Raw genomic sequence first — 16,834 nt, 5'->3', positions numbered from 1 at the left:
ATCGTTGCCTGCCGGCCGTGAATATCTACCCCAAAGCTCCCCCGCAGCTCACCAGGTCCTCTATGGGCGTCGCTGGAGCCAGGGTTCTACTCCGTCCGGCAATCGCAGCATATGACGTGGCAATAGGGCCCACACAGCACCGGTCTTTCCTGATCGCTGCGGCCGCCCCAGGGCTCCAGGACGCCACTGCCAGCCACTACATCTGAGTTCCACAGCTCGCTACTCCGTCATTCAGCGGTGCTCCGGAAACAAAAAAGTATCGCCGGAGTCCGCCCCCGCTCCGCTGTCCGGTGGCATCTGGTTAGAGCAGTTTGTGTCCGTTAGGCTGAGGGTGATGTGTGGTTTACCGCCTGGGTTGGCGAGAGCCACACAGAAGCGCGGCCGTGACGGTCAAGCGCCACCTAGCGCCCCACAGTCCAGCCCGACCTGCCAAGCCAGGTCCTCCCTGGACTTCTCTGACATAGTTCAGTCAGATTTAGCGTAAAATTAACAAATATAAAAGAGAGGAATATATATATCTGTCTAAGAGTATATATCAAGTGAAATTACTTTCCTGAAGAATGAAGTCCAGAAAGACAATAGCTGAGCAGAGCTCAGAGGAGAACCCCTTGCACAACGTGCGGTAGACAATCTGAGGTACTGAGTGTCTCTCAGAATTGTTCTAGATGGTGATTCATAATGATTGGTTAAGGAAAAACTTTGTTCTCTTTTTTTAATAATGACTAAACTAAGTGCCTTTTTTTCTAGTCTTTACCTATCATGGTACAACTAAGTTAAAGGTACCGGGCGTTAATATCTAAACTGACAACTAGCATTTAACTAATTAAAAAAGACATAAGGAAAGGTTCCTAGGAGTATAAATTTAGTTTGACAACAGAGAGGGCAGCCTCTCCTGCAGGTGTTGGTAATACCATAGCTATCTTTGTAACATACCTGGAAGCTGCTCAGTGCGACATAAACTTGGCTGCACCCTTCATAAGGGCAGTGAAACATCTCTAGCATACCATCAGCATCTACAGGACGGCCTCGCTTGCTTCGCCTCCTACAACACAAAGAGCACAACGTAAAAACAGCAAGCCACGTCAGTAAATATTTGCAATCAGTGAATGCTTGCAAATAGCACAGGAAGTTTACAGTGCTAGCAAACAAGTTCCGTAATGATCCCACTGAGCCACTAAAGGAACTTTTAAAAGCAAGAAAAAAAGAAAATAACGATTAGGTGCACACGTATTTAAAACCTTACTTTTTACTTATGGTGAATGTTTCAATCTGCACTAGCAACCTTCCAAGCTACTTGATCACTCCCATGTCCTCAGATAAGGGTTTCCTTCTCATAGTCAGATTTTTTTAACACTCCCTTTGCTAAGATTTTCTGACCTCAAAACAATTGCTTACAGGGTTTTAAATAATTACAAATAAATGCACTTCAAAGAAACACCACAAACATATATAATTCCCAGACTTTGTTGGTGGCAGGTCGCAAAGATTTACAGTGCTCCCCTTTGCCCTCAAATGATCCCATATACAAAGGAAAATCATATTCTCTACTACCCTACCACATTTACTCTTAGGGCAGGACCTGTACATGAAAACCGCGCCATGGGGCCACTCTCCCCTAAACCAAAAATAAGCTCTGTACCAAAGCACTCATATGGCACATAAGTGGCAAAACTGAGCTAGGTAAAAGTTGTTTAATATAACATGACATAGAGCTACTCTATTGCCCCCAAGGCTAGGATCCTTCCAATAAAACACACAAGATAATGGACGGAATGTTGCACAATGGCAAAACATTCCCCCCCAGTCACAGATCTGGGTTTAATCCATCGTTATTTTGCTCACCAAGCCACCCCAGTTCAGACATGGTCATATGCAAATCAGTCTTGACCCTGTGCCTCATGGGAACAGTCCAGCCCAAACTACCAAGCCATGTCTTCCCTGGACCGGAATCAAGCATCCTAGGACCGGTTTCTGGCTATCAGCCGTCTTCAGCCAGGATAGCTTGACTCCAGTGGCTTAGTGAGCAAGGGACCCACGTCTGGGCAAACCCTTTCCACATTGGGTGAACAGCAAAACACACAAGATGATGGACGGAATGTTGCACAATGGCAAAACAGGATCCTTCCAATACCAGTTTCAACTGTCAGGAACAGATGCACAAATTCCACATTAATAATTCACAATGGGGTCATAATGATAGCGGGCAGATCGCCACTGCCTGTATGGGGTGGAGATCCGCCCACCAAAATCCACTGCCCGCATGACTTTTCCCCCGCCACATTATGATGACGGGGGGACCCCGGCGGATGGAAAGACCCTCCGTCAGTTATCCACCACTAGGCAATCCGCCTGAATGCCTACCGGACGGAAAAGCCAGGTATATGGTGCTGGTGCCTTGCAGGCACTGCCATCCATATTAGCATCATGGCGGTGGAATGCCTTTCCATGGTGTAGACTCCGCCATGGAAAGGTATGGGGTTTTGTCTTTGGGGGCCCGTTGGGGGTTCCCAGGGTGTTCGTGCGGGTGGGGGGTGCACATGGGGGGTACTTATGGTACCCTCCTGCAGTTTCATGCACAACATGGCAGGCACCGCGCAGTGCCTGCCACGTTGTGCATGGAAATGCACGACATGCCTTTTTGGCATTGCGGCGGGCCGTGCTGAAAGCACGGCCCACCTCAATGTCAAGAATGCAGGATGAGCCTGCCAGTGTGGAGGGCGCATCCTAATGGTATGTGCAGGACCGCCGCATGCATTGTGGGTGGTCCCATTTCCCGGGGCTATGTCAGGGGGACTTTGTCCGCCCGTCATACTAATGAGCCCCAATGTATCTAAGAATGTGTGCCCACCTCCTTTCTCAGAACATTTGGTAGCCCTGTTGGCATTAGGGTTCAGCGGTATTCAAATATACATTAAAACACAGGTAAAACTGACATTTGGAGTCTAAAACAGTTTTGAATCCTCCAAATTGGGAAGAGAACAGTTTTTTGAGAGCCGAGAAATTCAAAGTTCTTTTAACACAATTGGAGGAGGGTTGGGGGATACTGAAACTGAATTTTCTATTCTCTTCATGTAAATAAACATCCTCTCAACCAAGTCCATGTTGAAGAAGTGATCCTAAAGAAGATGATATATCACACCCCCTCCAACGCCCTTTAACATCGAGGTAAACATCAAACATACTTTTCAGGCTCCTTGGGGACTTCGTACAGTATGGCAGAGTTGTCTGTGGTCTTGAACGTCGCATGCACCAGATCCTGCTCTGAATTCTCATGCCCAGAATCAAGCTCTGGCTCCAGGTCTGCCTTTTCATCCAGTTGTGGCTTTCCTACTCGCCCCACCTCATCATCTGTGTCTTTGGTTAGCGCACATAGTGCATTATGCTCTGCAAATGCAACAAGAAAAATTACAAGCATAAACGTTTGTCCCCTTAATATCCTTCCATAGTTTTTTGAACACTAAAGCATGCTATAGCATAGAGCAGTCAGATTTATCTTAGGCCACTGTATCAAGTATTTATTCAGTAACAAAACAGTCATACTCAAAATACAAAGCAATACACATCCCAAAACGAATTACAAAAATAAGAGTAAAATTTCATAACCAGAATGCAAAAAATTCAATAAGGGAACCAGTTTTATGATTTTTTAAGTTTTAAATAAAAATAGAATAAAAAAACACAAAGCGTCAACAATAATCAATGGTTGTGGTAGAACGAGACCTAAGCACGTTTGGAGGCCAACTGCAATAGAGCAAAGGCAGATACACCAACATGGATCATCCCGGTCAAAAAGTTTACCTTCTCACTTAGTCTATTAAGTTCCAAACAGCCACAGGAGTACACTTTTAAGGCCCGAAGACCTCATGGGAGGGCGCTTAAAGACACCCAGGGTATAAGGAAAAGGCTATGAGCAAAGTCCAGTTACCACTAGCCAGCTGGGCACTTTATGAAAAAGGTCTCCATCATCCTATGATAGCCCTGTAGCACATACAAGGTCAGCCAACTGACCCGTAGAATGTATTTCTTTGGCCTGGGAACAAGGAAGAGCAGGCCCAGTCCTTCCGGTCTACTCTAAGGTCCCAGAAAGCAGGCCCAGTACTCTTCTGTTCTACCAGAGGGGTTCTGTGGAGGGTGCATGGCGTTCCCACATTTATGCCTAGCACTAGCTAGTGGCTGGTGCTGACTTCCTAAAAAAAAGGTTTCCCATCCTCTTGGTCATCCTCCATTATTGTTCCAATCTTTAAGAAGGGGAACAGAGGAGACCCCGCTTGCTACAGGCCAATCTCCCTGTTGGACTCTGCCGTTAAGATCTTAGGAAGAGTCATTTTACAGAGACTGGGGGATTGGCTTGAGGGGAGTGGGGTTCTCTCTAATCTCCAGTACAGCTTTAGAGCTCACAGGGGGACTATGGATCAATGCTTAAACCTGCATTTTATTGTCAGTAAATACACAGTGGTGAAGGAGGGGCTTCTATATTTGGATTTTATGGCTCTATCTTCTGCATTTGATTTAGTTAATCGTTCAAAATTATGGTTTATTTTGCGGGATATGGGTCTAGACACCACTTTGGTTAATTTTTTAAGTGATCTTCATCAGAACTTGTCGGCTTCTGTTAGGGTAACAAGGGATGGCAGGTGTACCGAGCAATTCAGATCAGGAAGAGGGGTCAGACAAGGCTGTATTCTGGCCCCTCTTTTATTCACGCTCTATATGAAGTCCTTGGGTAAATCCCTGGACCTGGCCACCCTGGACGTTACGCGTATGGGAGGGTCCGGTCCTCCTGTACGCGGACGATCCCGTCCTACTTGCACGTACAGGCATGGGACTACAAAGACTGTTAGATCACTTTGGCACTTTCATGGAAGCCCTGGACTTAAAAATCAATACCTCGAAATCCCATGTAATGGTGACCGGACTACGCAGGAAAACTATGAAGGTTAAAACCTTTACATGTAACGGAACACCAATTTCAAGGGTGCCTTTTTTTTGTTACTTAGGTGTTGTATTCGATGAAAGGGGGACCTGGGGTCCCCAGTTGAAGCTCAAGAGTAACGTGGCTGTAAAATCTACCACAGCCCTTTTGAACTTTTCAAAAAGACTGGGAGCAAAACCCATGGAGGCTATGATCCGTATTTATAAATCAATTGCCTCATATGGGGCTTATATCTGGGGCTACGTCCCAACACCAGGGATCCAAATCATAGAAAACAAGTTTATTCGATCCCTCTTGTCACTCCCACAATCATCCCCCACATATTCAATTCACTGTGAAGTGGGTTTGGGGTATATTTCTGACCACCTGAAAATGGCCCCTTTTGTTACGATGGGTTAAAACCTGGCTGAATGAGGAAATTACGTTGAACCACCTGATACTCAAGGACTGTGTGGCCCTGGACAGAGCTGATAGAATACCCTGGCTTGCGTATGTTAGTGCGGCATGCGTCAGGCTAGGGCGTCCGGAAATGTATTTATCTCCACAGGGCCTCAGGAACGAGGATGTAGGGTGGATTAAGTGTAACTTCCTCAACTTGTTGGAGTCAAAAAGGGAGGAGGATGAACTTAGGAAACCTATGGTGAGATCAATTTATCAGCTGGTAATCTCCCCAGTTATGGAACCGTACCTGAAGTACGTGACTAAACCGTACCATTGTTTCCTTCTGGTCACATTTAGGTTCAACCTCATTCACCTTACGCTGGGAACTTATCCGAAGTGGGGGACCCCAGAAGATACCCCACCTTGCACCTGTGACAGTTTTTCCACACAGGACACTGTAACCAGGAGGGCGAAAGGGTGCCGCCTCTCCCTGAAACCCGGGGCGAACCTATAACCTATGACCCCCCCTCTTGTCTCCACAGCCCCTGAGGCTTCCGGCCTGGAACCACATAGAGGAGCAGTACAGTTGCGACGAGGAAGACGGGATCAGGCCCTTTGGCTCCCTGTGGAGGAGGAGGAGCCAAGATCCACCTTAAGTGGCAGCGGTGAAAGAACACAGGTGTGTTACTACACCGGAGGAGCGGACAGAGAGTTAGAGAGAGGAGCGGCGTGGAGCAGTGCGGAGATCGAGAGAGGAGAACCGAGAGCGGAGGAAGAGGAGAAGCTGGAGACTGGTGAAGAGACGAGGCGTTCACAACGCGAGTGTCACCGGTGGCGGAGGAGCCGAAAGGAAGAGCCGTAACCGAGGACGGACGGGACGTGGCAGAGAGGAGAAAGCCAGGAGGTCAACATCACCACTCTTCGGAGCCGGAGGAGAAAGCCGGAGGAGGAGCCCGATCCGGAGAAGGGAGGAAGGTTTACTACGAAAAACGAGAAGAGAGAGGAGCAGATCACCGCGAAGGAGCGCCCCTCCCATGGTTAGCGGACCAGTGACGCTGGGAGGAACTCCACAGAGCATCAGCGGGGTTTCCCTGCCGCACAAGCGTGTAGATGGCCAGGGGCAAAGTGGCCATTCTTTCTCGCTCCTTTGCTGGTTGGAGAAGCCCAAGCCGCCTACCAGGTGGCGAACCGGACAGGTGACACCCCCTACGCCGACATTAAGAGGATCATTCTGGATCACTTAGGCCTTGATCAGAAGGCCTAACGCCTCAGGTTCCGAAAAGAGCGAGGAGTACCAGGGGAAACCCCCAAAACACTATTTGTTCGACTGAAAATGGCTGCTGACAAGTGGCTAACGCCCAACGTTTGTACAAAGTAGGATATAATGGACCGAGTTTATCTAGAACAGTTTCTAGAGGCCCTACCGTTTGCAACCCAGAGGTGGCTAAAACAGCACCACAACCTTACCACTACTCAAGCCGTGAAAATGGCTACTACATTCTCTCGGGTACAACAGAGACCACCCCCCCTCTGGGAGCTGGAGAAACAAAGGGCCGCCAATAAAAACGAAAAGAGACCGCTGAAAGTCCCTGAACCGACAAAGATGAAGCCTTGGAGACCCGAACCCCCATCACACAGCGGACCTCAATGTTTTGAATGCGGCACCTGGGGTCACATAGCCCGGATGTGTCCCCGGAGGAAACCTGCCGAAGAACCGATGGAGGTCGGGTACCTTCCGAAGACTGTGTTATATTCTGCTGAGATGGGGCATGCGTACAGAGTAAGTATAGAGGTAAATGGTAACCCCATCCAGGCCCTCCTAGACTCAGGATGCCGCCAATCGGTGGTACAATCCCATCACGTTCGGCCCCACCAGGTCCTTCCCCTGGAAAAAGTGAACATCAGGTGTGTACATGGGGACGTAAGACCCTACCCCGTGGCGGTGCTTCTTATAGTCCCCTTCAAGGGCAACCCCCATACGATCCGGGTAGGTGTGCTGTCCTCACTCCCTGAAGACCTGATAATAGGGACAGATAACCCTGCCTTTTTAGACATGTTTCAGCAGAGTATAGGGCCCCACAAACAGCAAGATAAGACCACCAAGAGCAACCGGCCTATACCAGCGTTCGTGTCACCCGAACCGTGGGTACTGGACCGAAGCTTTCGTTTCACCCAGGCGAACGATGCAACACTGTTCAACGCTTGGGAAAATGCCCACCAAAATCAAGGACAAACACCCCTGAGATATCCCCGTTTTTTTTATAAAGAACGACCTACTGTACCGACAGGGACAAAAGGACGAACCTGAGCAGTTGCTCGTCCCCTCGCCATTCAGGGAACAGGTTCTCTTCTATTCTCACTCCCACTTGGTAGCTGGCCACACTGGAGCCGAAAAAACAACCCAGAACATCTTGAGGTGCTTTTATTGGCCAGGAATCTATAAAGACACCATGTGCGGAACATGACCAAACCTCCGGCAGTACCTCTGCAACCCCTCCCCATCATCGGGGTCCCATTCGAGAGGGTAGGCATGGACCTTATCGGCATACTCCCAAAGACAGGAAAGGGACACCAACCAATACGTCCTCGTGATTGTGGACTACTCAACGAGGTTTCCAGAGGCCTTTCCGCTAACTTCTACCACGACTAAAAACGTAGCAGACAAGATGTTGGAACTGTTTTCCAGGGTGGGGTTCCCCAAAGAAGTTCTCACGGACCAGGGAACCCCCTTCGTGTCCAGACTGATGAGGGAGGTTTGTCAGCTCCTGAATATGCATCAAATAAGAACTGCAGTGTATCACCCGCAAACGGACGGACTCGTAGAGAGATACAACAGAACCCTAAAGAACACTCTCAGAAAAATGCTGGAGGTGAACGGAGCTGATTGGGACCAGATCCTGCCCCTAGCGTTGTATGTCATCCGCAGACAAAAACAAAGCAGTTTGGGTTTTTCATCATTGGAGCTACTATATGGGCGACAACCCCGCTCTCTACTTGACATGACAAAAGAGGCCTGGGAAAAGGAGACCCCAGAAGAAACACTAAAAACCTTGGAGTATGCCCGGAACCTTCGCTCTAAGCTAGGGAAGTTAAGAGACCTGGCATATACAAATATGTAAAAGAGCCAAGGGAAACAGAAGACGATATATGACAAAGGAAAAAAATGGCGACAGCTACAGAAGGATGATTGGGCGTTGGTTCTACTGCCCTCTTCAACACAGAAATTCAAGGCAGAATGGGGAGGCCCTTATCGGGTTGTGTCCAGCATCGGAAACACAAGCTACCGACTACAAATCAATCCAAGGAAGACCCAAGTTTATCATATCAATATGTTAAAAAAAATGGCTGGGTCCGCCGCCAGTGGGGGTACATATGGCAAACCCCAAACCACCAGAAATAACGAACACCATAGAAAGACTTGTGATTAACGAGGATCTGCGAGAGGTGGAGAAGCAGGAGCTGATGAAGACCCTAAAAGAACATTCCACCGTCTTTTCGGATCAACCCGGAAGAACCTCTCTTGCGGAACACCAGATACCAACCCTTCCAGGAAAGATTGTCAAGATAAGACCTTATCGCATACCTGAATCTAGAAGGAAGGGGATCAGACAGGAAGTGACGGAGATGCTGAGGCTCGGTGTTATTAGGCCCTCCCGCAGTAACTGGTTAAGTCCCATCATAATGATTCCAAAACCCGATGGGACCCGACGGTTCTGCATGGACTTCCGAGCCCTCAACGAGATTTCCACCTTCGACGCCTATCCTATCCCCATGATAGACGAGCTAATTGAGAAGCTAGGGGAAGCCAAATATATAAAAGCACAATAGACCTAACTAAAGGTTATTGGCAATTTCCCCTAAAGGAAGAAGACCGACACAAGACCGCATTTTCAACGGAAGACGGACATTATGAATTCACAGTGTTGCCGTTTGGGCTATACGGAGCCCCGGCCACATTCCAACGACTAATGAACAACACGCTAAAAGAGATGTCGTCCTTCACGTCCGCATATTTGGACGGTATCGTCGTCTTTAGCCCAGACTGGGAGACACATTTAGTTCATCTCCACCAAGTATTTGGGGTATGTCCTCTGACATGGTCTTATTGAGCCGCAAATCGAAAAGGTGCGGGCCATAGCAGAGACACAGTTCCCAGGAACGAAAAAGGAAATGCGAGCGTTCTTAGGACTTATCGGCTACTATAGACGCTTCATTCCACAATTCGCCCAGCTAGCAGCCCCCCTTACGGAGACCCTGAAGAACCAAGTCAAACAAACAGAACTATCATCCTCGACCCCCGGAATGCTGGAAGCCTTTGCCGCCCTGAAACGCATGATCACGTCTACCCCATTCTTTCATCACCAGACTTTTCACGTCCCTTCTCCCTACACACGGACGCCTCCGATTATGGGATAGGTGCGGTGTTGTCACAAGTGGGGGTGGACGGGATAGATCATCCTATCCTCTACATCAATAGAAAACTATTCCCCAGGGAGCTCAGGTACCCCACGGTAGAAAAAGAGTGCCTAGCGATAAGGTGGGCGGTGGACAAACTGGCCTACTATTTTGAGGGGCGACCATTTACCCTCTATACAGACCATGCGCCCCTCCAATGGATGGCTCGCAACAGATCGAACAATGCAAGGGTGATGCGCTGGTTCTTGGCTCTACAGCCGTATGCATTTACCGTGTGTCACAAGAGAGGAATTGACAATACTGGTGCAGATTATCTTTCCAGGAAACCATTTCCCGAACGGAAGTGTCCAGGGGGGATGGTGTGTAACCAGGAGGGCGAAAGGGTGCCACCTCTCCCCGAAACCCGGGGCGAACCTATAACCTATGACCCCCCCTCTTGTCTCCACAGCCCCCGAGGTTCCCGGCCTGGAACCACATAGACGAGCAGTACAATTGCGACGAGGAAGACGGGATCGGGCCCTTTAACTGGACTGGCGGGAGTGTGGAGGAGGAGGAGCCAAGATCCACCTTAAGTGGCAGCGGTGAAAGAACACAGGTGTGTTACTACACCGGAGGAGCGGACAGAGAGTTAGAGAGAGGAGCGGCGTGGAGCAGTGCGGAGATCGAGAGAGGAGAACCGAGAGTGGAGGAAGAGGAGAAGCTGGAGACTGGTGAAGAGACGGAGGCGTTCACAACGCGAGTGTCACCGGAGGCGGAGGAGCCGCGAGGAAGAGCCAAAGCCGAGGACGGACGGGACGCGGCAGAGAGGAGGAAGCCAGGAGGCCAACATCACCACTCTTCGGAGCCGGAGGAGAGAAGCCGGAGGAGGAGCCCTATCCGGAGAAGGGAGGAAGGTTTACTATGAAAAATAAGAAGAGAGAGGAGCAGATCACCGCGAAGGAGCGCCCCAAGAAAGACCTGTACCGATTATCCATTCCACCAAATAAAACCTTCTAGAACCAAGACACGTCTCTTCCCCTTCCCTACCCCGCAGGTTACAGACACGCTCCACTTAGTGATGTTTTGTGAGCACTACACCTGGTGGTCCGCAAATTTTTTTTAAACCCAATCCTGAAGGAATTAAAATTTGTCCAGGTGAGGCCTGTCCTCCTACATTTACAAATGCTTGATTCCGTTCAGGTCACCTACAGTGTAGCCAGTTTTTTGGTAGCGGCAGCGAGCATAAATAAAACAAGACTTACCCAGACGAATTTATTAGCACGATGATATTGCCCAAAAAACTTTTAGCTTATAATGTACTGAGGATTGTTTGAAATTGTGGTTGGTTTAATGTTTCATGATATTGATTTCATTCCATTTTCTCTTTGCATCAAAGATTTTAATTGTCTTAGATCACGGGGACTCAAAGTACGGCCCGCGGGCCGTCAGAGGCCCGCGGACCTTGCAGACATGTAGCTGTGTTTAAAAAATTTTTTTTTACAGTGTCAGCAAACACCCCTGCGGCAGCGCGACTCATACTGCTGCTCTGTGGGGGCCGGGCGATTCCCTTCGTAGTCAAAGTGGGGCTGCAGGGGGGCTAAGAGGTGACAAAGCCTCATTAACAAACGAATGGTCTTTTGAAGACCCGTGAAGTGCTCCGGTGAGGCTGTGTTTGTGTGTGTGCCTGCCCAGAAGCTGTCTCAGCCGGGCACACACGGGCAAGGTGGAGGGAGGGAGACAGGGAGGGAAAGGGAGGGCGAGAGACAGGGAGGGAGAGGGAGGGAAGGAGAGTGAGGGCGAGGGAGAGTGAGGGGGAGTGAGGGCGAGGGAGAGTGAGGGCAGGAGAGTGAGGGCAGGAGAGTGAGGGCAGGAGAGTGAGGGCAGGAGAGTGAGGGCAGGAGAGTGAGGGCGAGGGAGATGGAGGGAGAGCGAGGGAAGGAGAGAGTGAGGGAAGGAGAGATAGAGGGAGGGAGAGAGTGAGGGAGGGAGAGTGAGGGAGAGTGAGGGAGGGAGAGTGAGGGAGGGAGAGGGAGGGAGAGTGAGGGAGGGAGGGAGAGGGAAGGAGAGTGAGGGAAGGAGAGTGAGGGAGGGAGAGTGAGGGAGGGAGAGGGAAGGAGAGTGAGAGAAGGAGAGTGAGGGAAGGAGAGAGCGAGGGAAGGAGAGAGCGAGGGAAGGAGAGAGCGAGGGAAGTGAGTGAGTGAGTGAGGGAGAGTGAGTGAGGGAGGGAGAGTGAGTGAGTGAGTGAAGGAGAGAGTGAGGGAAGGAGAGAGTGAGGGTGGGAAGGAGAGAGTGAGGGAAGGAGTGAGAGAGTGAGGGAAGGAGAGTGAAGGAAGGAGAGTGAGGGAAGGAGAGAGTGAGGGAAGGAGAGAGGGAAGGAGGGAGAGGGAAGGAGGGAAGGAGAGTGAGGGAGGGAGAGGGAAGGAGGGAGAGCGAAGGAGGGAGAGTGAGGGAAGGAGAGAGTGAGGGAGAGTGAGGGAAGGAGAGTGAGGGAGGGAGAGTGAGGGAGGGAGAGGGAAGGAGAGTGAGGGAGGGAGAGTGAGGGAGGGAAAGGGAAGGAGAGTGAGGGAAGGAGAGAGCGAGGGAAGGAGAGAGCGAGGGAAGGAGAGAGCGAGGGAAGGAGAGAGCGAGGGAAGGAGAGAGCGAGGGAAGGAGAGAGCGAGGGAAGTGAGTGAGTGAGTGAGGGAGAGTGAGTGAGGGAGGGAGAGTGAGGGAGTGAGTGAAGGAGAGAGTGAGGGAAGGAGAGAGTGAGGGTGGGAAGGAGAGAGTGAGGGAAGGAGTGAGGGAAGGAGAGTGAGGGAAGGAGAGGGAGGGAAGAAGAGAGGGAGGGAGAGTGAGGGAGGGAGAGGGGAGAGGGAAGGAGGGAAGGAGAGTGAGGGAGGGAGAGGGAAGGAGGGAGAGCGAAGGAGGGAGAGAGAGGGAAGGAGAGAGTGAGGGAAGGAGGGAGAGGGAAGGAGGGAGTGGGAAGGAGGGAGTGGGAAGGAGAGAGCGAGGGAAGGAGAGAGCGAGGGAAGGAGAGCGAGGGAAGGAGAGCGAGGGAAGGAGAGCGAGGGAGAGAGAGTGAGGGTGGAGAGAGTGAGGGCGAGGAGAGAGTGAGGGCAAGGGGAGAGGGAAGGAGAGAGCGAGGGAAGGAGAGAGCGAGGGAGGGAGGGAGAGAGTGAGGGAAGGAGAGGGTGAGGGAAGGAGAGGGTGAGGGAAGGAGAGGGTGAGGGAAGGAGGGTGAGGGAAGGAGAGTGAGGGAAGGAGAGTGAGGGAAGGAGAGTGAGGGAAGGAGAGTGAGGGAAGGAGAGTGAGGGAGGGAGAGGGAAGGAGGGAGAGGGAAGGAGAGTGAGGGAGCCCGCCAAGAGTAAGGGAGCCCGCTAAGAGTGAGGGAGCCCGCTAAGAGTGAGGGAGGGAGACAGAGTGAGGGAGGGCGACAGAGTGAGGGAGGGAGACAGAGTGAGGGAGACAGACAGAGTGAGGGAGACAGACAGAGTGAGGGAGGGAGACAGAGTGAGGGAGGGAGACAGAGAGTGAGGGAGGGAGACAGAGGGAGGGAGGGAGACAGACAGAGTGAGGGAGACAGAGTGAGGGAGGGAGGGAGACAGAGTGAGGGAGGGAGGGAGACAGAGTGAGGGAGAGAGAGGGAGAGAGACAGAGTGAGGGAGAGAGAGGGAGACCGAGGGAAGGAGGGAAAGGGAAGGAGAGGGAAGGAGAGAGGGAGACAGAGGGAAGGAAGGGGACAGGGAGACAGAGGGAGGGAGGGAGAGGGAAACAGAGTGAGGGAGGGAGAGGGAAACTGGGGGAGAGGGAAATAGAGTGAGGGAGAGGGAGACAGATGGAGAGGGAGACATAGAGAGGGAGAGAGGGAGTGAGAGAGGGAGAGAGTGAGACAGAGGGAGAGAGGGAGTGAGACAGAGGGAGAGAGTGAGACAGAGGGAGAGAGGGAGTGAGTGAGACAGAGGGAGTGAGACAGTCAGAGTGAGGGAGACAGAGGGAGAGAGATTGAGAGAGAGAGAGAGATTGAGGGAGAGAGAGAGAGAGAGAGAGAGAGAGAGAGAGAGAGAGAGATGTGTGTATGCCGGGTCGGGTGGCTCAGTGGACGAAGGCGTCCGCTGCAGGGACCTGTGATCAACCTCATGGTCAATTTTTGTTGTTGTTGATGTTCTAGCCCCGCCCCTTCCCCCACTGACCCCGCACCCACCGGTGCGGCCCTCGGACATAAACCACACTGTAAATTTGGCCCCCGAGAGAAAGTTTGTGAGTACCCATGTTTTAGATTGTCAATAATGAACTGCAATCATGTGTACATTTGTATAATTTTAACATGTATAATAATGAATTTTGCATTGCTTTTATGGTTTTTATTAACCAAAATAAAGATATTTGACTGACTGACTGACTGACTGGCTTTACTGCAGACAGGCCGAAAATGCAATGTTTTTCAGGGCAAATCCAAGATGGTGAAAGTCTTTGGCCACCATAAATGTGGGTGCTGGCAGTGTGTGTGGGGAGTGTACTATGGTAGTTGTAGGGTCTTCCCATATTTAACAATAAAAAACAGTTTTACACTGTACCCACACCAAATCTAGAGACAGAAGTCTGGTTGGATAAAAGCAGGATCTTTTAGCAACCACACAGGGGAGCCACAAGAATGATCTTGGCGTCCTGTTGTCCCCATTTCAAGCCCGCCCCAAATGATTCATGTGGCTCAACATACCTGTCAAGAAGGATTTGAAACTGTGCTATCAAAATGGGTCCCATAGTCCCCACCCTGCATTATCTGTTGAGCTCAGAGGAGTTATGTCTGCCCATGAAGGAAGGTCCATTGTTTGTTCCTGGGAGGAGTCTCACATCTATTCAGGGCTTGAGCACAGACTGAGAGCTGGCAGAGGCTTAAACTAATTAGCCTTCAAGCAGTTCAGGCAGGTAAAAGGTAACCTTTTAAAGTATCTCTCATTAATATTTATCAAAAATCCGACTTCACCATTGCTTTGAATTTTTAATAACTATTAAAACAATGTTTTAATTCATTATCAACAAGTCCTTTTCTCACGTTAGCAGCATTCGCTTTTTAGTCGGTACTCTACGGTTTTCTACACAATAGCTACGCCTGCACAGTGAAAATTGCTTTTTTAGGTCTTTTCATTATAAGGCCACTGTTAAATTATTTTCTTACAACCCCACTTATAAATACCATTCACCCTACTATGAACCTTACAAGGATTACATAGGGTTAACTTACTAGTATTTTAAAGGGAGGTTTTTACCTGTCAAAAAGGTTTATTTTAACATGCTGCGTTGCAGTTTTACACTGTAGGAGTCAGTCTACACAGGGTAGGGCCGAAGTCATGTTTGCACTGCCACTGAAGTTAGTGGTTGGCAAAACAGGTGCTGCAGTCAACAAGTAGCATTTTACTAAATGATTTGGATGCATTTTCCACACAATATACTAGGGACTTACATGCAAGTTAAATATGCCAGTCAGTAATACACACAATTAACCATATTTAAAGGGGGAGCACAGGGACTTTAGTACTTGTTAAAAGGTGAAAAATCCAGACTGACCACGAGAAAAAGACATATTTCTACACTGGTGCTCTGCCATTCACTGTACAGGATTTTATTTCTGATCCACCCTATAACGTAGTAAGTTTTACTCAGATCAACACACATGTAAACAAAAAAAAGAAAAACTTGGATGTGCTTGATACAAAAGAAATACAGTTCAAATAATTTGATGCTTTGCTTTTGGAGTCAATGCCCCACGTATGCTCACAAACCTCATTTTCTACTGCTGACATCCGTTCAGAGCAAAATGGTAGCCTTGGGCAGTAAGATAGCAGAATAGTGGATCTGCCCCTATCGCTGGTATGGTTGGACCATTGCCTTATCAGTTTTAGGGTGACTAGTTTAGGGAGTGGCTGTCAGACTCCTGCCAATAAAATGGAAAGCAATTTCAGACCTTTCCATCGAGTCTCACCATCAGCTTTAGGGGAGGCGCCGGAATCCTCCATTCCCCTGCTATCAGACAATCCGGAGAGGGATGCACTCCAACTTGATGCTTGGGTGCGGCATAGCGATCACAAGTTAGCTCCTATGACCACACGTGCTCCAAAGAAACCAGACCTTCAGCACCTGGCTTAATGAGCTGGTGAGAATAAGCAAAATAGCCTGTAAACGCTTAGAAAGGAAATGGCAAAAAAACGTTAATCCTGATGATAAACAGGAGTATAAACTGGCCTTCAGGTCCCATTATACAAAAGTCCACAATGCTAAAAAACGCTATCTGAAAGATAAAATTGAGTAGTCTAGCAATAAAGGCAAGGAGATCTTTAAAATCGTAAAAGACTTCTAGGCCCGTTCATCCGATGCCTGGTTCTCCCTCTTTCTACTGAATGGACGAACCAACTAACGACTTCCTTTCACGAACAAATCGTGACTATTCGGGATTCCTTCTGAAGGGGGTTTCCAGATGATTATGTAGACCGATTAGCCCCTGCTTAATCCCAGGACTCATATCCCCACACCTCACGGCATTACACTGGCTACCAGTAAGAAAAAGGATTAGGTTTAAAGCTTTGGTGCTATTTTTCAAGGCCCCACATGGGAGTGGCACAGGGTATCTCAGGAGAGTAACCCATTATGCACAACCAAGAACTTTGAGGTCATTCACGTTGGGCCTGGCTTCCGTTCTCAGAATACGCCGGGCCAGGTTGTGTGGCAGTTCCTTGAGGATTCCAGGGAGCTCAATCCTGGAACCTTCTTCTGACGACTCTCAGAACTGTCACTGACCTAGCCATTTTTAAGAAACTTCTCAAAACCTGGTTATTCCGCAACTGACCTAGCCATCTTTCTTTTAGAAGCGGCTTAAAACCTGGTTTCCCGCATCCAGGGGCGTTAGCAGGTTAGATGGAGTCTATTTTAGCGCTGCAACACTCTTGCTAAGTAACTGTGCACTCTAGAAATGCATTCATTGATTTAATAGTGTAAGGTCAAATTGGACAGTCTGACACCCTTTCTAAGTGTTCTCAAAGAACTAAGGGGCATATGACCCATAGTTAGAGAGACCTGTGGTTCATGCAGCTGGTGAGAGCGAATACTGGCCCAAGAAGACAAGGAACTTTGGTGCAGAGAAACACTTGAAAG

At 49.5% G+C, this 16,834-nt stretch overlaps 1 protein-coding gene across 4 annotated transcripts in view; it reads right to left on the bottom strand.

The window, feature by feature from the left end:
• The window catches only part of ZNF653 (zinc finger protein 653), a 161,740-nt gene that overhangs the window by 98,133 nt on the left and 46,773 nt on the right, over positions 1-16,834 (bottom strand). For all 4 annotated transcript variants that reach the window (XM_086962640.1, XM_086962657.1, XM_086962649.1 and 1 more), the window contains exons 5-6: positions 3,183-3,384; positions 934-1,042 (exon numbers count right to left, since the gene is read on the bottom strand). In XM_086962640.1, the coding sequence (XP_086818766.1) occupies positions 934-1,042; positions 3,183-3,384 (311 nt within the window). The remainder of the gene's footprint in view (positions 1-933; positions 1,043-3,182; positions 3,385-16,834) is intronic.

This window comes from Lissotriton vulgaris, chromosome 1_1 (genome assembly GCF_964263255.1).
Source record: "Lissotriton vulgaris chromosome 1_1, aLisVul1.2, whole genome shotgun sequence".
Lineage (NCBI taxonomy): Eukaryota > Metazoa > Chordata > Amphibia > Caudata > Salamandridae > Lissotriton > Lissotriton vulgaris.
The sequence above is the reverse complement of the archived record's forward strand: the minus strand, read 5'-3'. Positions and strand labels throughout refer to the sequence as shown.